The following is a 25,888-nucleotide window of genomic DNA, read 5'->3' as shown; positions in this document are numbered from 1 at the left end:
GTCACTGTGTTGTGTTCTTGGGCAAGACACTTTACTCTCATAGTGCCTCTCTCCACCCAGGTGTATAAATGGGTACCGGCGAAATAATGCTGGGGGGTTCCCTGCGATGGACTAGCATCCCATCCAGGGGGGAGTAGAAATACTCCTAGCTGCTTAATGCTAAGGAAACCGGGATAAGCTCCGGCAGTATGCGCCACTTTGGCTCAAAGCTGACCTTTTTTTTTTTTTTTTTTTTTTTTTTTATTTGGAAGGGATTCAGGGTCTTAATCATTTAAGGTGAATGCAGCAATACTTTTTTGTTAAAAATCTCTAAAAATAAAGATGTGAAACACAAAACGAGTTTCATCAAGAACATCATGTTTCTGAAATGTTGTTGGTAAAGACATGGGCTTTTATTCGGGAGATTTATCGATTTTTTTTTTTTTGGGGGGGGGGGGGGCAGGGTGGAGAGAGAGGGGGCGTTTAAATAGGATTTAACCATTTATTGCTTTCATGATCACGACTTGTTTACTTTCACAGACGTTTTTTGTCAGCTAAGTGAGCTTTTATTCTAGCAGCTAACACAATTCACGTTGTTACACCCTGGCTCGGCATTGTGACGGGGTGATTAAATAGTTTGGCGCATTTGTTTGAACCGACTTGTAAAAATCATTCCAAGACACCACAGGATTCCCCTTGGCCTGTAGGCACACCCTGGAACTCTCGCGTATCTCTTCACCAGTGAGGATTCTGTCCCATAACACATACCCAGTAATAAGGACTGAGTCCAAATTGTGACTATAACTCGCATATGTATATCCTAAAGCCATGTGGTCTCCACCTCCTATAGTTGTCACTTGGCAATCGTCACGTGTTTGCACCAAGGTTCCATCTTCGAAGAATTTTGCTTGGCCTGTTTTGCCGTCCCAGGTTACACACACATGATGCCACTGATTATCGAAAATTCTTCCAAATTTACCTTGATCGGATTGGCTGGAGTGGAAAATGAAAACCAATTTATCATTAGCCCAATAGATGCACGACTGATGGTGTTTTCGTTTTTTTTTTCTCGGGAGGGGGGAAGGAAAGGGACGGGAATACTCGTTGTCCATTTTAGGGTTGTAGATTACAGATTTTGCTCTCACTTTTTATTGTACTGTAAAAGGTTGTTTTAATTTTTGGAACGGTGGAAAAAGCCAGAAGCAGTACTTTCAAGTGGTACTGATACATTATCGAAGTGGTTCCGTTCGTAAGGTCCCATTACTAGTATCTTTTGGGGCCGTTGCTAGGGAAAATTCAATTAGCTGTAACTTAATATATCTTTGCTTTTATTAAACCAAATTTAGACAGTAGTTTTAAAGTGCGAGTGCAAGCCAGTTGATGACGTCATCGGGGCACGTCTAATGTCACGTGACCCAGAACAAAAAACTGAGATTACGCAAGAAACTTACGGTCTTATTCATAGTTTGTACTTGTAGTATTATGTCAATCCGTACGTTGATCTTAAAAAATGTAAGCATGCGTTTTCCGTAAGCACAAAAACTTGAAAAATAAGGACAGAAAATGTGTTTTGTTGACAACGTTTTTGAACACAACTTTTATGTTGTTTTGATTTTCCGAAAAGGTAAGCTTACGTTTCTAGAAAAATGTATTTTCTTTCGATTTACTGCAAAAAACAGATAGTGCGCTTTTTTCGTTCCGAGAAAAGTACGCATTTTCGTCCGTACCGGAAGTAAAATTTTACGGTGACTGATTGGTTGAAATCATCGTTATTGACATTGTTGTAATAAGTTGGCTTTCCTCCCGCTCACGTACGCTTCGCTAAGCTGAATCACGAAATGCGAGAAAACCGGAAATAAAATTGCACTTGCGTGGCAACCACGACAACCACGTAGCTTGGTAACGAGATAGTGTAAAGGGCCCTTAATGAAATCTGCCGAGTATAGTCTGCGGGTATTTTTTATGTGCTGCCAGTCAGATAATTAGCAATTATTGGATGAGGCTGAGTATGATGTGAAGAATTATGCAGATCGAGGAGGATGTTATCCGCCGAAGCCGAAGGTTGAGGCGGATAACACCCTCCGAGATCTGCATAATTCTTCACATCATACGAAAGCCGAATTCAATAATTGTTTTATTATTCATTCAAAATATTTCCAGAGCTCAAAATGCACAAAATGAATTTAATAGGGTTTTGACAGTAGTAGGCAAAGTAGACAAACACACAACAACGTTCGCTTTTAAATTTGATTTAAACTTCAACAACTCGGTTACCTTCATTACATTTCTTGTCGTTTATAATGTCGATATTTAGCACTTGCTTGAAGAAGTGTCTATTGAAGCTAAATCTGATGACACAAAGCGATGTTTTCGAGTACAGGTTTCCATCGTTCTTGCTAACTTCGATGTAGAATTTTCGTAAAACCGCTCCAAGTCCTCCGCTGTGGCTGGATCAGGGATCTTTTCCTCTTGAAGATACGTTTTCAAAATTAATCGACTTCCCTTCGTTGCTTTTTCCGTGTTTTGACTTTCCTTGTCTTCTAATGACTTTAAAATTTTTGCTCTTCGTAATGCTAAAATCTAGCAGCCATTTTCGCGCTTTCAACCTGCTCGGCAGCAAAGCCGTTCAGTCGCGTGACGTCAGCGGTTCTTGGGAACGAGGTTGCGATCGGATAATCATACTTGGGAACGAAGTTGCGATCCAATAATAAGCAAATATTGGATGAGGTTGAGCATGATATCGTGAATTATCAAAACCGAGGTCTGTGTTATCTGCCGAAGCCGAAGGCTGAGGCAGATAACAGAGACACGAGGTTGAGATAATTCACGACATCATGCGAAAACCGAATTCAATAATTGTTTTATTATACGTTTTCAAACAATTTGCCATCACTTTTTCTAGCGCCGACGTAAAACTTCGTCAGAACATTGGCCAAAGCGGTTCTATCATGTGGTTCCTCCAGGTTCTTCTCCCTAAAATAATCAATCAGAATTTTTACACTTGTGTTTGTTGTTCTCTTGGTGTTTTTAGGAGCTTTATTCTCGATCAAAACTTTCAAATCCTCTTCGGAAACGGAGGCGAATCGCTCAGCCATATTTTCAAAAATTTGACAGCACTACACGGACGAGGGGCTTGGAAACTAGGCGGACTTTGAACTCGACATGATAACCCAATATCTGTTGCAGATATTGGGTTATCATGTCAAGTTCACATGCTACTGTATATTGACTGAATGCTCTCGACCAATCACATGTTTCCAAGTAATTCTAATGTATAATAATTTTTGATATTGGACGTCAATCGTCCAATAATTAGAATGTCTTCCAAATTTGGTCGGCGCTAGCCGAATAGCTGGAATTAGCCGGGGATCGAAAGCCAATCAGAAACACAGAAATATTCTAAATGAATAATAATACATTTTATACGTTGCTTATAACTCAAATGGCCGTTTTTATGGACGAGACTCTCATTCAAATGAAAATTGTTGAGCGAGGCATTCATTTTGTGCATTCAAAAATATTTGCAAAAAATGTGCTCAGGTTAATTGAACTTTTGGTATCGGCAAACCGCTTAGGATAAAGAGAGTGAGGAAACAGAAAGCTCAAGCTTTTGCCATACACTTACCAATGATTACGATCAATCCAAAGCATGATACTTGGGCCAAATAAACCGTCAAGGACAAAATTGAAACTTCGCTTAAATGGGTATGCAGAGTACTGTACCAAATACATAGTTCCAGGCATACCGGACCTTCCTCTTTCACGTTTTAGCCATATGCACATCGTCATTTGTGACATCTCAGTAGGGATTTTGGTAATCTTCACTTGATTCCTTTTCATACCCCCCCTTTCCAAACGGACGTCATAAAGCGGTATTGCTGGTGAGAAATAAAAGTTTTAAATCGCAGTATATTCAACCGTTATCTGCAATATAAGATGTTACGCATTTGATTGTAAACAACCCCCTGAGGGGGAGGGAGAGGAACAACCATATAGAAGAAAGGGGGCTGATCGAAGACAAAGGTATAGCAGTGAGCTGAGTCTTGTCTGGTTGGCTTGGCCCAAATTCACCCCTATTAAAGACCGTTCCTTTTTTATGGGGTGAAGGGGGGGGGAGTGGTGGGATTTGGTAGATAGTCACTGTTATATATAATGCCCCCCCCACCTTTATCGAAAATTTTTACCTGGCCCCCACTCAAAATCCAATTTTTTTTTCGATGACCCCACCCCCCCCGCCCCCCCAAAAAAAGGAAAAAGCAATAATGAACTGAAATTAAAATATATCGAGCCTTGTGACTAAAGAATGTATCAGTGTAAAAAAATCACATCCCTAAATAGCTGGCATTGCCTCAACTGTTTATTGTGGATGCCGTCTGTTAGCATGGGTTCTCTGCATTTGTAACCAATAAGCGTTTGGGTTGAGTTAATGGCGCTTGGTACATAACAAAGTAGGGGTGTCCGGGGGCATGCTCCCCCGGGAAAATTTGAATTTTCAGAACCTTGGGAATGTCATTTTGGGCATTCTGGCAAGATTTTTGTACTCTTACAGAAGCCTCTTTCCAACACTTAAAAGCCGGTATAATTATTTTTAGTGACCCCCCCCCCCCCTTACAGGCCATATTTTTTTGGATACCCCCCTCAAATACCACCAGCCCCCCCCCCCCCCCAATTCTTAAATAAAGGGGCCCACAATTGAGGGATCATGACGCAGCGACATCAAGCAGTGACAAAATCATGTAGCTGGGACATGTAGTAGCGACAAAATCATGTAGCGGTGACATTTAGCAGTGACAAAAAACATGTAGCGGGGACATGTAGTAGCGACAAAATCACAATATTTACACACACATGAAAAAGCAGGGATAATCATATGTCCCATGGACATGTTGCAGCGACACGTCCCCTGTGTGAACAAGCACATCACCGAAAACGAGTTTCCTTTTAAAAAACAACCAAAATGCTTTGGGCAATAGTAATGAGGCCATCGCTAAACAAAAGGTTTTTAAATGAACAGTACAATGGGTTTGTACGTGCACCTTAAGGCATTTCTCGGTTCTTCTCTAACACGTGAAACAACTAAATTCTGTGTATTTTTGAAGAAAGTGAACTGCGAAGGCAAGTTTCCGTTTTCGCCTTTCGTATTTCTATTTGGAATGCTCTCTTTAGTTCTTAAGGTCGCGCAGGACCCTTGCTCATTAATAAATTCATTAGTCAAATTTCTTGTTGGAGTGCTATCTTGTAAAGCTTTAATTCGCTACATTTTGAATATCGATTCCTCTAAAATTTAATAAGGATACTCAGGGATGATGGAATTACATCATGATTGTCCTTTTACTGAGAGATGACCGTTGTCTGTGATGTTACAAGCCCTTAAAAGTTTAACTGAAGATAATGCGATTTTGTGTCCAAGTTTTCAGCTAGCACAGCGCACCAAATTAAGTTATTATATAGCTTAGTGATAAATCGTATCTTCTTTTGTGTTCCCACTAGAACGAAATTTTCGATTTCAAAAACTGCTTCAAGTTAATGGCTTCTAAGAGCGTAAAAATGTGAAATCTAAACTTTGAAACATGCTATCTTCATTTTGAGAAGGAAATTTAAAAATTCGCTCTAGCCAGAACGCAATAGAGTACACCAAGTTTATGTTCCTCGCGAATCAACTCTTGAAATTCTATATCGGCGGAGAAAACTTGGACACAAAATTGAAGGTTTTGAGGCTTCCGAAGACCTTCCGAGTCAATGTTTACAACAACGTGTGATATATTCAAAGCTGTGAATCTATTTATGATAATTTCCTATGTTCCAGCGCACGTGGCACAAAGCTGAAAACAATAACTAGTAATTACTTGTACAAAAGAGTTTAAAAACAAACATTCTCATGAATATTTCGTTTGTTGTCGGCTTCAGTCGTCCGGCAGTTCGTACATACTCTTTAAATAAATACATACTAATGATTGCAAGGGTCCTGCGCGACCTTAAACCAAAAAAACTAGTTACTGCGAGATTCTTATTCTTCTGAAAAAAGAATACGGCCAGAAAATAAAATGTAAAAAGAAAATTCCCTAAAGCTATTTTTTTTTATTAAAAGTAAAAACCGTTTTTTTTTACCAGGTGTTTACAACTGCGTCGGCGTCGCCGCCGTCATTGCTTAATTTTGCTGCAGGGACAAAACCGTCCACTCGAGCGGAATTTGCATCCCTGCAATATTTTGCCCCTGCGACATGTCCCACGAAGTTCAATGAGTTGAATTCCGTACAACATTTCGCAGGAACTCAAATTGTCGCAAAATTCGTGTTGCATAAGCATAAAATTATCAGCACACATAAGGGGACGTGTCGCTGCGACATGTCCCTGGGACATTTTCTCGCTACATTTTCCACAAACGCCAGCGGGATAACAGCGCTAAGCAGAAGTAAACAGTGACACCCTTTTTAAGGTTATTTCCCTGTATTGCATTGCGCATCCTTTCTGCGCAGAATTTTACGCGTATTTAGCGCGCGCATACAAACAAAATGGCGGCTTTCTTCAATGCGGCTTAGTCCGCGAAAAAATAAATTTCTTTTTCTAATAAACGAGTATGGTGACCTATCAATTTTTTCTCATATTTGGGGTGTAGCGATCAAGTTCTTTCTGTAAAACGAAAAGAGATCAATTCCTATGTGTGAAAAATAAATAAGAGCAGCTTTCAAATCAGTGTTGTTAAACCAAAACCAAAGTAATCACTCTGGCTAATTACAAAAGACACAGACAATCCAGTGAACCAATCAAAATGCGAAGTTAATAAGGTAGCCGACGCAAAGCGCGGGAAAACATGCGTGAGCAAGTCACAATTGGTTTTGGTTTCACTGCTGATTGGTTAAGAAATTTGCGCGAGATTTTCAAAGCAATCACTGAGTGTACTAATACAAAACCAAAGCAAATACGAATTACTTCCGACACTCAAGTGAAAACCGCTCTATGACTGGAAATGTTAGACTTGCTCCAAGTCGCTCGTTTCGTGTCGATATAGTTACTTGAGTAAGCTTGCTTTGAAATCGCGCGCGAATGACCGAAATTCATTAGTCCATGCGTCGAGGAATGGCTCGTTTGGCCACGATCCTCTGCCATGTTGTTTTTCATGCTTGCGCGCGCCCTCCATGTCCGTATCCATCGGTCCCCTTCGAAACAACGAAACAAACGTGCGACTTGGAGCAAGTATATGGAAATCAGGGGGGGGGGGGGGAGCAACTTCCTTTGTTACACGACTCAAAAAGTAATCATAGCGGTGCTGGGCAACCGAGACTGCGCAGTAGCTATCGAATGGTTGCTAAGGGCGTAGTGAATAGCTTGACAAAGTTCATTGTTTAGTTCGCATGATTTGGTCTTGAACGTGCACAAAGCACAATAGCTATTTGCATTTTGATTGCTCCTTTGAAGTCTTCCGGACATCATTAAAACAACAAACAGTGATAACGATGACCAGTCTGGCAAAAGTAAGGCTTGTGAATTATACTAATTAAAAATAACTCCAATGGTTCTGAAATTATTTCCCACTTTTTGCTTGTTAAATTTCAACCGTGACAAATTTTTCGCTTGTTATTCCACGCCGCCAAAACATTCTCAGTGACGTGAGACATTAGGTGAGAAATGTAGCTGAAAATGCCAAAAACATCTCAGCGGTGTAAAACATCAAACGCAAACACCGCGACTATTCGCATTTCACACGCACGCAGTCATTGAAATTTAAATCTTTCTGAGAAAACAAAACTTTGGTTTGACGTCTTTCTTAGCAACGGCTTGATTGACATAGACTCGCACCGTTTCCAGGCACTGCTATGTATTCAAGAAAAGTGCCGACTTTCTTCCCCCCCCCCCCCCCCCTGATGGAAATGTATACTTTGCCAGAACTCGCAAGGGAATTATTTAGGAATTATATGGTATATACAAAGTCTTCGTCAGTGCTCCTAAACGAATATGGGGACTCTACTTATTTTATTTCAAAGTCCCCTTGAGGTAATCAACAAGAAGGCAAAGTTTGGTTGAAAATCTATGTTCTGTTGTATTTCGAGGCAATGACCTTAACTCCGAACTAGTAGGACGATTACCCTGTCACGAAATGAATATAGGAGATGCACGTCCCTTTCCCATCCTGACTGTAACAAGTCTTACGTAGCTTTAATTAAGGGCCATGGGTGATATTAAAAAAAAACAATTCGATTTAGTAATAAATGCCATTTTGAAGGATTTGTTATTTGCATCAGCTGTATAAAGGACAAAACACGTGCTTTGGTTGGCACCCTGTCCACCCTCTCCACGAGGAAACCCAGGCCACTTTGCGCTTGACCCAAATAGGGTCAGGAATTAATAAATACCTCTACAAGTTAGGTTCTTTAAAAAAAAACGATCGCACCCGTTTTTCGCCATGCTTTCCCGGCGTAACTAATCGATAAAACTTATAATCGATATTAATCAATCGATCAACAACGGTAATCGATGGTAGTGATTTTTCATGGATTATTAATCGATTATCCAATCATTGTCGAACGAAACCCTTGTTAACGATGCTGATATCAGTGACAGAAGAAAAACATTTGACCGCACATGTTCATGTTCTCTGGTAAATAACAATGTGACACCAATAACAATACAATAACAAATAACAATACAACACCCTTGTTAACGATGCTGATATCAGTGACAGAAGAAAAACATTTGACCGCACATGTTCATGTTCTCTGGTAAATAACAATGTGACACCGAGGGACAAATCAATTGTGTAGGCAAAAAAAAGCCAAAACAACCATTATTTAACAAACATACGGCACTCCTGTGTATTGCATTCTTGTATCTTCTCTGCTGGTCCCAGGTGACTGCAGTCTCTTCCACTTCCTGATGGCGGGGGATTGGTGCAGGTTCTTGAAAGTGTCTGTGTTCCTCCTCCACACGACACACTGCACTTAGAAGCGGACCAAGGAGTGTATCCACCGTCAGTACCTGTCGACAGCAGTTTAAGAAGATACAATTTTTTTTTAACTACAATCACTAATTGTATTTGATCAGTTGCATCAACCGAACCTATAAAAAAATCATAAAGTATTCACCTTCAGGAACTACGCACTGGGATTGTCCTCTTATAAACTGAGATCTTAGCGACCTCTTATAGAAGTCACGCCACCGCACGACAGGTCCACCGGTGCCTCCATCGCATGTCTTAGCTTCTTCAGCAATCTCGTTTTCTGTAAGCATCCTGTTCCATAGATAAAAGCTGGTCATCTCCACGGTTTCCGTTCTTTCGCCTCCTCCAAGTTGTAAATTCCCTCTTCCAGTCCTTAGACCCACCGAAAAAGATTGGAATTTAACTTTAAATCCATCCTTGTAGAAACTGGTGTACCCTGAACCTCGAGTTCCGTCCCACAAGAGGCAGATATGGTGCCATCGATCATCCATCAGGTGTTGAGCCTCAAAGTTGCTGTAAAAATGATAGCATTATAGCACAGTTCACGTGTAAGTAAATAATAATAAGTAAGTATTAGAAGCATAATACTATAGTATTATGCTCTTACATTATAAATATATAAAATTTTAAAAGGAATGTAAGTGTTTTTATAAAAAAAGAGTGTAAAAAAGAGTGTATATAGCTTGTACATTAAGCGTGAGGTCAAGATGGCTGAATATGTGCTAAGTCAGTACTTTTTATGCGTGTTTGTGAACCAAGACGCAGTCGACGTCCACAAGGTCACGCTTCTTACCATGTATCCGCTCCATTTCCAATCCCAAAGACAAGATTTTTAGCATTATCGAGGCCTGCAAAGAAGCTGTTTGCTGTCAACTCATCGTGTCCATCCACGTCGTAAGCGACTAGATACATTCGCTTGTTTGGGTTGTTCTGCCAGTTAGTTGGAATCTTCAGCCACATGCACATGGTCATTTCTGACAAATCTGGGATGTCATCCATGACAAATTGATTCATTCCCAATGGCGGCTTTATCATAACATCAAAAAGGTCCCTCGCTGCAAGTTTTAATAGTAGGCATTTGCTCAATGTTCAGACTGGGAAAACTTAATTAAAGGGAATGAGCATTGTATATGCATTCGCTAAAAGACAAAGTACGTTTTATATGTGAGGATGAACTTACAGATTCTGTTAAGACTTCAGGTTTGACTGACGAAATTCATATAATTATTGTTTAAGTATAAACTAAAACAGTGGATAGCGTTTTTGGCGCGCGCTGATTAGTTACTCATACTCCGAATATCCTTTTCACCTCCGAGCAACCCGCGATAGAAAATTGTAATTTTTGACAGGAATAAACTAGTAAAAAAATTATCCTTTTGAGCTATATTATTTCACTGTTTTAGTATATTCTAAAACAACTATTCAACTCTGAGTCAGTGTCGGGACGTGGCTAGTGGTGGATATTTACCTCGCCTTTTCGCGGCTCGGAAAAAATCCACTTTTATTTTATGGAGGAAAGTGTTTTACTAGGAACTAAACCACTCGTAGATTCCATACGCCACTCCATCCGGGACCCGAGTGGCGTATTTTCCGGGAGTGGCATATTGCTCACTGACGTCACGATTCGCGCCTTTTCTACTTTTGTTGAATGAACTAGGTTTCGTGTCGTTTGTTGTTAGAAAGCATCGACATGAAGGTTTAATTTGTTTATCTAAGCAACGAAAATGAATGAGTTTTCCAAAAAAGTTAAGAACGAGAACACGATAACTGGAAACCTTGACGATTTTAAGGTTTTTAGAGGGAAATCATCGGAAGGGATTTTACTAGGGATTTTACTATCAAGATGTTGTAAAGAAGAAAACAAAAGCAGTTGAAAACTATCGGCCGTCAAGACTTTACCGCATCGGATTATTCAAGTTTAAGTCATCAGTGATGTTTTGAGTTCTTACGTTATATTTAGTTGAAAAGTGTTTTGTTTGATTGGAATTCAGTTAGTGTTTCTATATCCTGGGCACGGGTGCTTTGAATTTTCTATGAAGACGAACGGTGATTTGTAAAAATAGCTCGATTATTCCGGAAAACAGTGAAATAAAAATCGGCAACATCAACAACATCTGGTCTCCATATAATAAAAAGAACATTACACGTTGGCTCAAAGATATGAATTTTATGTTCTCGTGGCAAAAACTATATCTCACTCGTTCGCGTATCTTCTCGCCACCGTGTAATATCCTCTATATAGCCACCTCCACTTCGGTGAATAGTTGTTAAATATTTACCGCTCGGTCAAAATACCGTCCAGCTTGATTAATACTGTATTTGCTTTTTTTAATGGCAATTGGAAAAGCTGCGAAGTTCTTGCACAGATGTTAGATATGGGTACGTTCCTTAGGGCATGTTTTTAATTTCCTGGCATTCTCAGCCTAGACTTTCTCAGTTGGAAAACTTTCCAATGAAAAAATTTCACTTCGTATACACTTTACAAAGTGATACGTCATCGGAACTTAGCTAAGCCGAACTTGGAAAACGGTAAATTACAGTCCAAAATTTAGCATCGAAAAGCTGCTTACTTGGTATTTACAGCGAAACTTCGTTCAATAAAATTACCGAGGGACAAAAGAGGTTTGTTATACTGCGGTACTGTTTCCAGTACGTTTTACTTATAGTCACTTTTTTCAGATTTGAAAAAAATTATCGTTCGTTATACCGCAGGCTGCTTTTTGCCTGTTTCAAAACTAGTCTTCGTGCGAAACCATATGAAAATGAGTTTTACCTGTACGTTCATTTCATTTAAATCAAACCTACTTTTAGATGAGAACTTTCCGGCAGGAAGACTCGTTTTGAAACAGAAGCTAATTAAAAGGCAACTAGGTAATCATCGCTTTTTTAATCCGTTACTTACATGTCCGATCGCACATCTTTTTGCCCAGGTAAGGTACACTTAAAAGGTGAAGATTATCATACAATGCAGAAAAACCTGTAAATTGAATATAAAAAAGCTAAAAAGTCCAGAAGACGCACTTGATAAGACATTCAATCCCTCTTGGGTATTTTAAAGTTAAAACTGTGATGAATGAAATGATGATGATGATGATGATGATGATGATGATGATGATGATGATGATAAGGAGGAGAAGGAGGAGGAGGAAGGTGTAGACGACGATAAATATCTGACGTCCAAGGGAGTACATTTGTACATCCTTCGCATATCTCTTGTGAGGCGTGTTATGTGTTAATCATCAAATGTCTAGCAATAGCCCAATTTCGATATTTTAAAATTCAGCCTAAAACAATAGACATCACTACGAGGCTCCGGGGAATAAACCCCACAAACTCTATAGTTTGGTCCCCGGAGCCTCGTCCTGATGTCTATTGTTTTAGGCTGAATTTTAATATATCGAAATTGGGCTATTGAGAAATTTTGATTGAAGCAGTAAACTAGACTTTCGTCAGGAAAATTACCCTCTCGTGGCGCTTTAGTTTATTTTCATATTCAAACTACTTGGAGGCAAAAAGCATTTCCCCTTCTGTATTGAATAATTTAGTTAATAGAATGGTATCAAAAGTGAAATTGTTACCCCTTTCAAGAGTGCCAAAGTTCAACAGGTAGATGGCTTTCATTTAAATTTCCACATACCCCATCCCACAAGTTTCATCCAGACACTTAAAAAAGTGAGGTATATTAGCCGTGTCATGGTCTCTGGGAGTGAAAGCTTCAAATTTCAATTCGACCTGGGTAGTGGATCAGCTAGAGCTGATGTGGCTGACTCTCCAAATAAAGTAGTTTTTTTGTGTGTGGTGAGAGATAAAAGTAAATATAAACTTACAGGGGTGAATGAGAGGCATCAGAAAAAGAATGACCAAATTGAAACTCTTCATTTCCTGTAGGAAAGAAAATAAAGTAAACGTGTAAGGGCTAAAATAAAACGGGCAATGAATCTCACCGATATGCAGTCCGTATGCGTGTGTTGTGTGGTTTTTCTATTTGTTCAGGTTTTTGCCCTTTTGTTTCAATTCGAAACACTTTCGATTTTTCAGTTTTTCTCTATCATTGTAGTTTTCTTGGAAAAACGACTTTAAATAACCAAAGCAAAGCACGAATTGCTTATCAGCCAAACGATGTCAATAATTAGCTTGAAGACGATTAAGGCAAGTAATTAACCACTGTCGCGAATAAAGAAAGGTGACCATTCGAACGGGAGCAATTCATCGAAGCTAACGATGATTTAGAACTAAGAACTGGCTTTCTAGATTCGCCATGACGTTTGCCGTTTTTCTTGAATATCCTTCCCTTGATTAATCGCCCCCATTAAATAATCCAAAGGTAGGAAGAGGGTGAGGGCAATTGTGTATACTTAGCAATTATTGGATGAGGCTGAGTATGATATGAAGAATTATGCAGATCTCATACGAAAGCCGAATTCAATAATTGTTTTATTATTAATTCAAAATATTTCCAAAGCTTTAAATGTACAAAATGAATTTAATAGGGTTTTGACAGTAGGCAAAGTACACAGATACACAACAACGTTCGCTTTTAAATTTGATTTAAATTTCAAAAAAATCGGTTACCTTCATAAAATTTTTTTGTCCTTTATAATGTCGATATTTAGCACTTGCTTGAAGTGTCTATTGAAGCTAAATCTGCTGACACAAAGCGATGTCTTCGAGTACAGGTTTCCATCGTTCTTGCTTACTTCGACGTAGAATTTTCGTAAAACCGCTCCAAGTCCTCCGCTTAGCTGGATCAAGGATCGTTTCCACTTGAAGATACGCTTTCAAAATCGCTCGACTCCCCTTCGTTGCTTTTTCCGTGTTTTGACTTTCGTTGTCTTCTTACCTCTTCGCAATGCTCAAATCTAGCGGCCATTTTCGCGCTTTCAACCTGCTCGGCAGCAAAGCCGTTCAGTCGCGTGACGTCAGCAGTTCTTGGGAACGAGGTTGCGATCGGATAATCATACTTGGGAACGAGGTTGCGATCCAATAATTTTTGATATTGGACGATAATTGTCCAATAATTGGAATTTCTTCCAAATTTGGTCGGCGCTAGCCGAATAGCTGGAATTAGCCGGGGATCGAAAGCCAATCAGAAACACAAAAATATTTTGAATGAATAATAACAAGGGTTGTATATTTATCTAATTAGCATGAATCAGCGTAAAGTGACCAAAAATTTTGGACAAAAAGCAACAAGCTTCTCAAATGTTTAGGGTTATAAGAAAAAGTTGAAAGCAAAAATGTTCCTTGTTATATTGGCAACATATCCAGCAATTCCGGCTAAAAAACAATGAATATAGAATTTATTACAATTTATCTAAGCTTCATGAATAACCTAATTTGCATAAATTAGCATATATTTTTCGGCCAAGTAGCGTCCCGGAATTTCGAATATTTTTATCCCAAAAAACCCTTTTCCTCAAAATATAACGATCTCCTTATACTCAGAGATACATTTAGGCATTCATTCCAAGCACCAGGCGAGGATTCGAACGCAGAAAGCAAATATTTCAGTGCATTTCAGACCAAATGCGTTCGTACCGTATCGTACCAAGTACACACTCCCACCTCAATTTAGATTCATTGCTCGCTTGTATTTCGCAGTTGACGATCAAAATCAATAGAAATCCCATTAGTACTGCCTTCTTTCTCTTTAAACAATCTCAAAAGCTCTCTCTGCCCTTACAACCGCCGTTTGCCCAAAGCTTCGCATCGGCGGCCATTTTGTATCGAGTTGTGAAGTACGTAGTGGAGGCCACATTCAAGTGTTTTAGCTCAAATTTGCGGAGAGACTGGGTAAAAGACTAGTCACGCTTTCCTGAAAGTTTCACAGGGATCGGACGTAACGCAAATTTGGGCGAATTATTTTGGTCATCAGTCTTCAGTGACTGATATTTACAGGGCCGGACAAGTAAGATCTCACTCTCTCTACCTCTCCTTTCTTTCAACCCTTTCTTGTCAAATTATAATTTACGACTGTTATCACGACAGAATGACCCGAGTTCTAAAGATATTGTCACTGAAAATTTGTCACAGAAACCAAACTGAGAACAGCTAAAAGGCCCGTGTCTTCCCCCGCCGGCGATATTCGAACTAATCCCTTGCTCCCTTCAATTTAACGCCTGCCTTTCAATAATTGTTCCATTTGGTGCACAAAAACAAAATAACCCACCGGCTGTTAATAAAGGGGATTTGGTTATTTGATTTAGTTTAATAAAGTCGATATTCATTAGCTTGGCGTTTCCCTTGCCACCTGACGCTGCGCAACGAACGTATCGTTTTGGTTCGTAAAGGAAGGAAACGCGAAGGGATCCCGTTCTTGGTTATATCGAGGCCGCAAGAACGAGAACTGAATATTTCATAATAACTTGTTATCAGTACATTTTTTTCCTTGCTTCCCTTCAAAATCCCCCACAAGTGTATTTTTAGTTGATGACGGTCATTATGCAGTCAATATAATTAATTTCACGACTTACACTGGATAAGCCCGAGTTACACTCAGGAGTTATACACATGAAGGCTCCGTGAACTATCAAAAGTTTACAGTAAAACTGACCCGATTTCTAAGGATATCGGTCACTGAAATCCGTGAACTATCAAAAGTTTACAGTATAACTGACCCGATTCCAAAGGATATTGTCACTGAAATCCGTGAACTATCAAAAGTTTACAGTATAACTGACCCGATTCCAAAGGATATTGTCACTGAAATCCGTGCACTATCAAAAGTTTATAGCATAACTGACCCGATACCAAAAGATATTGTCACTGAAATCCGTGAACTATCAAAAGTTTACAGTATAACTGACCCGATTTCTAAGGATATTGTCACTGAAATCCGTGAACTATCAAAAGTTTACAGTATAACTGACCCGATTCCAAAGGATATTGTCACTGAAATCCGTGCACTATCAAAAGTTTATAGCATAACTGACCCGATTTCTAATGATATTGTCACTGAAATCCGTGAACTATCAAAAGTTTACAGTATAACTGACCCGATTTCTAAGGATATTGTCACTGAAATCCGTGAACTATCAAAAGTTTACAGTATAACTGACCCGATTTCTAAGGATAATGACACTGAAATCCGTGAACTATCAAAAGTTTACAGTATAACTGACCCGATTTCTAAGCATATTGTCACTGAAATCCGTGAACTATCAAAAGTTTACAGTATAACTGACCCGATTTCTAAGGATAATGACACTGAAATCCGTGAACTATCAAAAGTTTACAGTATAACTGACCCGATTTCTAAGGATATTGTCACTGAAATCCGTGAACTATCAAAAGTTTACAGTATAACTGACCCGATTTCTAATGATATTGTCACTGAAATCCGTGAACTATCAAAAGTTTACAGTATAACTGACCCGATTCCAAAGGATATTGTCACTGAAATCCGTGAACTATCAAAAGTTTACAGTATAACTGACCCGATTCAAAAGGATATTGTCACTGAAATCCGTGCACTATCAAAAGTTTATAGCATAACTGACCCGATTCCAAAAGATATTGTCACTGAAATCCGTGAACTATCAAAAGTTTACAGTATAACTGACCAGATTTCTAAGGATATTGACACTGAAATCCGTGAACTATCAAAAGTTTACAGTATAACTGACCCGATTTCTAATGATATTGTCACTGAAATCCGTGAACTATCAAAAGTTTACAGTATAACTGACCCGATTCCAAAGGATATTGTCACTGAAATCCGTGAACTATCAAAAGTTTACAGTATCACTGACCCGATTCAAAAGGATATTGTCACTGAAATCCGTGCACTATCAAAAGTTTATAGCATAACTGACCCGATTCCAAAAGATATTGTCACTGAAATCCGTGAACTATCAAAAGTTTACAGTATAACTGACCAGATTTCTAAGGATATTGACACTGAAATCCGTGAACTATCAAAAGTTTACAGTATAACTGACCCGATTTCTAAGGATATTGTCACTGAAATCCGTGAACTATCAAAAGTTTACAGTATAACTGACCCGATTTCTAAGGATAATGACACTGAAATCCGTGAACTATCAAAAGTTTACAGTATAACTGACCCGATTTCTAAGCATATTGTCACTGAAATCCGTGAACTATCAAAAGTTTACAGTATAACTGACCCGATTTCTAAGGATAATGACACTGAAATCCGTGAACTATCAAAAGTTTACAGTATAACTGACCCGATTTCTAAGGATATTGTCACTGAAATCCGTGAACTATCAAAAGTTTACAGTATAACTGACCCGATTTCTAATGATATTGTCACTGAAATCCGTGAACTATCAAAAGTTTACAGTATAACTGACCCGATTCCAAAGGATATTGTCACTGAAATCCGTGAACTATCAAAAGTTTACAGTATAACTGACCCGATTCCAAAAGATATTGTCACTGAAATCCGTGAACTATCAAAAGTTTACAGTATAACTGACCCGATTTCTAATGATATTGTCACTGAAATCCGTGAACTATCAAAAGTTTACAGTATAACTGACCCGATTTCTAATGATATTGTCACTGAAATCCGTGAACTATCAAAAGTTTACAGTATAACTGACCCGATTTCTAAGGATAATGACACTGAAATCCGTGAACTATCAAAAGTTTACAGTATAACTGACCCGATTTCTAAGGATATTGTCACTGAAATCCGTGAACTATCAAAAGTTTACAGTATAACTGACCCGATTTCTAATGATATTGTCACTGAAATCCGTGAACTATCAAAAGTTTACAGTATAACTGACCCGATTCCAAAGGATATTGACACTGAAATCCGTGAACTATCAAAAGTTTACAGTATAACTGACCCGATTCCAAAAGATATTGTCACTGAAATCCGTGAACTATCAAAAGTTTACAGTATAACTGACCCGATTCCAAAGGATATTGTCACTGAAATCCGTGAACTATCAAAAGTTTACAGTATAACTGACCCGATTCAAAAGGATATTGTCACTGAAATCCGTGCACTATCAAAAGTTTATAGCATAACTGACCCGATTCCAAAAGATATTGTCACTGAAATCCGTGAACTATCAAAAGTTTACAGTATAACTGACCAGATTTCTAAGGATATTGACACTGAAATCCGTGAACTATCAAAAGTTTACAGTATAACTGACCCGATTTCTAATGATATTGTCACTGAAATCCGTGAACTATCAAAAGTTTACAGTATAACTGACCCGATTCCAAAGGATATTGTCACTGAAATCCGTGAACTATCAAAAGTTTACAGTATCACTGACCCGATTCAAAAGGATATTGTCACTGAAATCCGTGCACTATCAAAAGTTTATAGCATAACTGACCCGATTCCAAAAGATATTGTCACTGAAATCCGTGAACTATCAAAAGTTTACAGTATAACTGACCCGATTTCTAAGGATATTGACACTGAAATCCGTGAACTATCAAAAGTTTACAGTATAACTGACCCGATTTCTAAGGATATTGTCACTGAAATCCGTGAACTATCAAAAGTTTACAGTATAACTGACCCGATTTCTAAGGATAATGACACTGAAATCCGTGAACTATCAAAAGTTTACAGTATAACTGACCCGATTTCTAAGGATATTGTCACTGAAATCCGTGAACTATCAAAAGTTTACAGTATAACTGACCCGATTTCTAAGGATAATGACACTGAAATCCGTGAACTATCAAAAGTTTACAGTATAACTGACCCGATTTCTAAGGATATTGTCACTGAAATCCGTGAACTATCAAAAGTTTACAGTATAACTGACCCGATTTCTAATGATATTGTCACTGAAATCCGTGAACTATCAAAAGTTTACAGTATAACTGACCCGATTCCAAAGGATATTGTCACTGAAATCCGTGAACTATCAAAAGTTTACAGTATAACTGACCCGATTCCAAAAGATATTGTCACTGAAATCCGTGAACTATCAAAAGTTTACAGTATAACTGACCCGATTTCTAATGATATTGTCACTGAAATCCGTGAACTATCAAAAGTTTACAGTATAACTGACCCGATTTCTAATGATATTGTCACTGAAATCCGTGAACTATCAAAAGTTTACAGTATAACTGACCCGATTTCTAAGGATAATGACACTGAAATCCGTGAACTATCAAAAGTTTACAGTATAACTGACCCGATTTCTAAGGATATTGTCACTGAAATCCGTGAACTATCAAAAGTTTACAGTATAACTGACCCGATTTCTAATGATATTGTCACTGAAATCCGTGAACTATCAAAAGTTTACAGTATAACTGACCCGATTCCAAAGGATATTGACACTGAAATCCGTGAACTATCAAAAGTTTACAGTATAACTGACCCGATTCCAAAAGATATTGTCACTGAAATCCGTGAACTATCAAAAGTTTACAGTATAACTGACCCGATTCCAAAGGATATTGTCACTGAAATCCGTGCACTATCAAAAGTTTATAGCATAACTGACCCGATTTCTAATGATATTGTCACTGAAATCCGTGAACTATCAAAAGTTTATAGCATAACTGACCCGATTTCTAATGATATTGTCACTGAAATCCGTGAACTATCAAAAGTTTACAGTATAACTGACCCGATTCCAAAAGATATTGTCACTGAAATCCGTGAACTATCAAAAGTTTACAGTATAACTGACCCGATTTCTAAGGATATTGTCACTGAAATCCGTGAACTATCAAAAGTTTACAGTATAACTGACCCGATTTCTAATGATATTGTCACTGAAATCCGTGAACTATCAAAAGTTTACAGTATAACTGACCCGATTCCAAAGGATATTGTCACTGAAATCCGTGAACTATCAAAAGTTTACAGTATAACTGACCCGATTCAAAAGGATATTGTCACTGAAATCCGTGCACTATCAAAAGTTTATAGCATAACTGACCCGATTCCAAAAGATATTGTCACTGAAATCCGTGAACTATCAAAAGTTTACAGTATAACTGACCAGATTTCTAAGGATATTGACACTGAAATCCGTGAACTATCAAAAGTTTATAGCATAACTGACCCGATTTCTAATGATATTGTCACTGAAATCCGTGCACTATCAAAAGTTTATAGCATAACTGACCCGATTTCTAATGATATTGTCACTGAAATCCGTGAACTATCAAAAGTTTACAGTATAACTGACCCGATTCCAAAGGATATTGTCACTGAAATCCGTGCACTATCAAAAGTTTATAGCATAACTGACCCGATTTCTAATGATATTGTCACTGAAATCCGTGAACTATCAAAAGTTTATAGCATAACTGACCCGATTTCTAATGATATTGTCACTGAAATCCGTGAACTATCAAAAGTTTACAGTATAACTGATCCGATTCCAAAAGATATTGTCACTGAAATCCGTGAACTATCAAAAGTTTACAGTATAACTGACCCGATTTCTAATGATATTGTCACTGAAATCCGTGAACTATCAAAAGTTTACAGTATAACTGACCCGATTTCTAATGATATTGTCACTGAAATCCGTGAACTATCAAAAGTTTACAGTATAACTGACCCGATTTCTAAGGATAATGACACTGAAATCCGTGAACTATCAAAAGTTTACAGTATAACTGACCCGATTTCTAAGGATATTGTCACTGAAATCCGTGAACTATCAAAAGTTTACAGTATAACTGACCCGATTTCTAATGATATTGTCACTGAAATCCGTGAACTATCAAAAGTTTACAGTATAACTGACCCGATTCCAAAGGATATTGACACTGAAATCCGTGAACTATCAAAAGTTTACAGTATAACTGACCCGATTCCAAAGGATATTGTCACTGAAATCCGTGAACTATCAAAAGTTTACAGTATAACTGACCCGATTTCTAATGATATTGTCACTGAAATCCGTGAACTATCAAAAGTTTACAGTATAACTGACCCGATTTCTAATGATATTGTCACTGAAATCCGTGAACTATCAAAAGTTTACAGTATAACTGACCCGATTCCAAAGGATATTGTCACTGAAATCCGTGAACTATCAAAAGTTTACAGTATAACTGACCCGATTTCTAAGGATATTGACACTGAAATCCGTGAACTATCAAAAGTTTACAGTATAACTGACCCGATTTCTAAGGATATTGTCACTGAAATCCGTGAACTATCAAAAGTTTACAGTATAACTGACCCGATTTCTAAGGATATTGTCGCTGAAATCCGCAAACTATCAAAAGTTTACAGTATAACTGACCCGATTTAATTTCTAAGGATATTGTCGCTGAAATCCGTGAACTATCAAAAGTTTACAGTATAACTGACCCGATTCCAAAAGATATTGTCACTGAAATCCGTGAACTATCAAAAGTTTACAGTATAACTGACTCGATTTCTAAGGATATTGTCACTGAAATCCGTGAACTATCAAAAGTTTACAGTATAACTGACCCGATTCCAAAGGATATTGTCACTGAAATCCGTGAACTATCAAAAGTTTACAGTATAACTGACCCGATTTCTAAGGATATTGTCACTGAAATCCGTGAACTATCAAAAGTTTACAGTATAACAGACCCGATTCCAAAGGTAATTGTTACTGAAATCCATGAACTATCAAAAGTTTACAGTATAACTGACCCGATTTCTAAGGATATTGTCACTGAAATCCGTGAACTATCAAAAGTTTACAGTATAACAGACCCGATTCCAAAGGATATTGTCACTGAAATCCGTGAACTATCAAAAGTTTACAGTATAACAGACCCGATTCCAAAGGATATTGTCACTGAAATCCGTGAACTATCAAAAGTTTACAGTATAACTGACCCGATTTCTAAGGATATCGTCACTGAAATCCGTGAACTATCAAAAGTTTACAGTATAACTGACCCGATTCCAAAAGATATTGTCACTGAAATCCGTGAACTATCAAAAGTTTACAGTATAACTGACCCGATTCAAAAGGATATTGTCACTGAAATCCGTGCACTATCAAAAGTTTATAGCATAACTGACCCGATTCCAAAAGATATTGTCACTGAAATCCGTGAACTATCAAAAGTTTACAGTATAACTGACCCGATTCCAAAAGATATTGTCACTGAAATCCGTGAACTATCAAAAGTTTACAGTATAACTGACCCGATTCAAAAGGATATTGTCACTGAAATCCGTGCACTATCAAAAGTTTATAGCATAACTGACCCGATTCCAAAAGATATTGTCACTGAAATCCGTGAACTATCAAACGTTTACAGTATAACTGACCCGATTCCAAAAGATATTGTCACTGAAATCCGTGAACTATCAAAAGTTTACAGTATAACTGACCCGATTCAAAAGGATATTGTCACTGAAATCCGTGCACTATCAAAAGTTTATAGCATAACTGACCCGATTTCTAATGATATTGTCACTGAAATCCGTGAACTATCAAAAGTTTACAGTATAACTGACCCGATTTGTAAGGATATTGACACTGAAATCCGCGTAAACTATCAAAAGTTTACAGTATAACTGACCCGATTTCTAAGGATATTGTCACTGAAATCCATGAACTATCAAAAGTTTACAGTATAACTGACCCGATTTCTAAGGATATTGTCACTGAAATCCGTGAACTATCAAAAGTTTACAGTATAACTGACCCGATTCCAAAGGATATTGTCACTGAAATCCGTAAACTATCAAAAGTTTACAGTATAACTGACCCGATTCCAAAAGATATTGTCACTGAAATCCGTGAACTATCAAAAGTTTACAGTATAACTGACCCGATTTCTAAGGATATTGTCACTGAAATCCGTGAACTATCAAAAGTTTACAGTATAACTGACCCGATTCCAAAAGATATTGTCACTGAAATCCGTGAACTATCAAAAGTTTACAGTATAACTGACCCGATTTCTAAGGATATTGTCACTGAAATCCGTGAACTAACAAGGATATTGTCACTGAAATCCGTGAACTATCAAAAGTTTACAGTATAACTGACCCGATTCCAAAGGATATTGTCACTGAAATCCGTGAACTATCAAAAGTTTACAGTATAACTGACCCGATTTCTAAGGATATTGACACTGAAATCCGTGAACTATCAAAAGTTTACAGTATAACTGACCCGATTCCAAAAGATATTGTCACTGAAATCCGTGAACTATCAAAAGTTTACAGTATAACTGACCCGATTCAAAAGGATATTGTCACTGAAATCCGTGCACTATCAAAAGTTTATAGCATAACTGACCCGATTCCAAAAGATATTGTCACTGAAATCCGTGAACTATCAAAAGTTTACAGTATAACTGACCCGATTTCTAAAGATATTGTCACTGAAATCCGTGAACTATCAAAAGTTTACAGTATAACTGACCCGATTTCTAAGGATATTGTCACTGAAATCCGTGAACTATCAAAAGTTTACAGTATAACTGACCCGATTTCTAAGGATATTGTCACTGAAATCCGTGAACTATCAAAAGTTTACAGTATAACTGACCCGATTTCTAAGGATATTGACACTGAAATCCGTGAACTATCAAAAGTTTACAGTATAACTGACCCGATTTCTAAGGATATTGTCACTGAAATCCGTGAACTATCAAAAGTTTACAGTATAACTGACCCGATTTCTAAGGATATTGTCACTGAAATCCGTGAACTATCAAAAGTTTACAGTATAACTGACCCGATTTCTAAGGATATTGTCACTGAAATCCGTGAACTATCAAAAGTTTACAGTATAACTGACCCGATTTCTAAGGATATTGTCACTGAAATCCGTGAACTATCAAAAGTTTACAGTATAACTGACCCGATTTCTAAGGATATTGTCACTGAAATCCGTGAACTATCAAAAGTTTACAGTATAACTGACCCGATTTCTAAGGATATTGTCACTGAAATCCGTGAACTATCAAAAGTTTACAGTATAACTGACCCGATTTCTAAGGATATTGTCACTGAAATCCGTGAACTATCAAAAGTTTACAGTATAACTGACCCGATTTCTAAGGATATTGTCACTGAAATCCGTGAACTATCAAAAGTTTACAGTATAACTGACCCGATTCCAAAGGATATTGTCACTGAAATCCGTGAACTATCAAAAGTTTACAGTATAACTGACCCGATTTCTAAGGATATTGTCACTGAAATCCGTGAACTATCAAAAGTTTACAGTATAACAGACCCGATTTCTAAGGATAGATAACTGACCCGACAGATATTGTCACTGAAATCCGTGAACTATCAAAAGTTTACAGTATAACTGACCCGATTCCAAAGGATATTGTCACTGAAATCCGTGAACTATCAAAAGTTTACAGTATAACTGACCCGATTTCTAAGGATATTGACACTGAAATCCGTGAACTATCAAAAGTTTACAGTATAACTGACCCGATTTCTAAGGATATTGTCACTGAAATCCGTGAACTATCAAAAGTTTACAGTATAACTGACCCGATTTCTAAAGGATATTGTCACTGAAATCCGTGAACTATCAAAAGTTTACAGTATAACTGACCCGATTTCTAAGGATATTGTCACTGAAATCCGTGAACTATCAAAAGTTTACAGTATAACTGACCCGATTTCTAAGGATATTGTCACTGAAATCCGTGAACTATCAAAAGTTTACAGTATAACTGACCCGATTTCTAAGGATATTGTCACTGAAATCCGTGAACTATCAAAAGTTTACAGTATAACTGACCCGATTTCTAAGGATATTGTCACTGAAATCCGTGAACTATCAAAAGTTTACAGTATAACTGACCCGATTTCTAAGGATATTGTCACTGAAATCCGTGAACTATCAAAAGTTTACAGTATAACTGACCCGATTTCTAAGGATATTGTCACTGAAATCCGTGAACTATCAAAAGTTTACAGTATAACTGACCCGATTTCTAAGGATATTGTCACTGAAATCCGTGAACTATCAAAAGTTTACAGTATAACTGACCCGATTTCTAAGGATATTGTCACTGAAATCCGTGAACTATCAAAAGTTTACAGTATAACTGACCCGATTTCTAAGGATATTGTCACTGAAATCCGTGAACTATCAAAAGTTTACAGTATAACTGACCCGATTTCTAAGGATATTGTCACTGAAATCCGTGAACTATCAAAAGTTTACAGTATAACTGACCCGATTTCTAAGGATATTGTCACTGAAATCCGTGAACTATCAAAAGTTTACAGTATAACTGACCCGATTTCTAAGGATATTGTCACTGAAATCCGTGAACTATCAAAAGTTTACAGTATAACTGACCCGATTTCTAAGGATATTGTCACTGAAATCCGTGAACTATCAAAAGTTTACAGTATAACTGACCCGATTTCTAAGGATATTGTCACTGAAATCCGTGAACTATCAAAAGTTTACAGTATAACTGACCCGATTTCTAAGGATATTGTCACTGAAATCCGTGAACTATCAAAAGTTTACAGTATAACTGACCCGATTTCTAAGGATATTGTCACTGAAATCCGTGAACTATCAAAAGTTTACAGTATAACTGACCCGATTTCTAAGGATATTGTCACTGAAATCCGTGAACTATCAAAAGTTTACAGTATAACTGACCCGATTTCTAAGGATATTGTCACTGAAATCCGTGAACTATCAAAAGTTTACAGTATAACTGACCCGATTTCTAAGGATATTGTCACTGAAATCCGTGAACTATCAAAAGTTTACAGTATAACTGACCCGATTTCTAAGGATATTGTCACTGAAATCCGTGAACTATCAAAAGTTTACAGTATAACTGACCCGATTTCTAAGGATATTGTCACTGAAATCCGTGAACTATCAAAAGTTTACAGTATAACTGACCCGATTTCTAAGGATATTGTCACTGAAATCCGTGAACTATCAAAAGTTTACAGTATAACTGACCCGATTTCTAAGGATATTGTCACTGAAATCCGTGAACTATCAAAAGTTTACAGTATAACTGACCCGATTTCTAAGGATATTGTCACTGAAA

At 37.7% G+C, this 25,888-nt stretch overlaps 2 protein-coding genes across 3 annotated transcripts in view; both read right to left on the bottom strand.

The window, feature by feature from the left end:
* LOC144643309 (uncharacterized) overlaps positions 1-25,888 on the bottom strand; it is a 76,401-nt gene that overhangs the window by 6,667 nt on the left and 43,846 nt on the right. The window lies entirely within an intron of this gene.
* Positions 529-25,888, bottom strand: part of LOC144643310 (uncharacterized) — a 44,384-nt gene continuing 19,024 nt past the window's right edge. For both annotated transcript variants that reach the window (XM_078502513.1, XM_078502514.1), the window contains exons 3-9: positions 12,742-12,796; positions 11,817-11,891; positions 9,708-9,969; positions 9,060-9,427; positions 8,779-8,952; positions 3,605-3,857; positions 529-972 (exon numbers count right to left, since the gene is read on the bottom strand). In XM_078502513.1, the coding sequence (XP_078358639.1) occupies positions 576-972; positions 3,605-3,857; positions 8,779-8,952; positions 9,060-9,427; positions 9,708-9,969; positions 11,817-11,891; positions 12,742-12,796 (1,584 nt within the window). In that variant the 3' untranslated portion in view covers positions 529-575. The remainder of the gene's footprint in view (positions 973-3,604; positions 3,858-8,778; positions 8,953-9,059; positions 9,428-9,707; positions 9,970-11,816; positions 11,892-12,741; positions 12,797-25,888) is intronic.

The sequence above is a fragment of the Oculina patagonica genome, chromosome 2 (genome assembly GCF_052425735.1).
Source record: "Oculina patagonica isolate OP01 chromosome 2, crgOcupat, whole genome shotgun sequence".
Taxonomy (NCBI): Eukaryota; Metazoa; Cnidaria; class Anthozoa; order Scleractinia; family Oculinidae; genus Oculina; species Oculina patagonica.
Note: the sequence above shows the minus strand (reverse complement) of the source record. Positions and strands in the feature narration are given on the sequence as shown.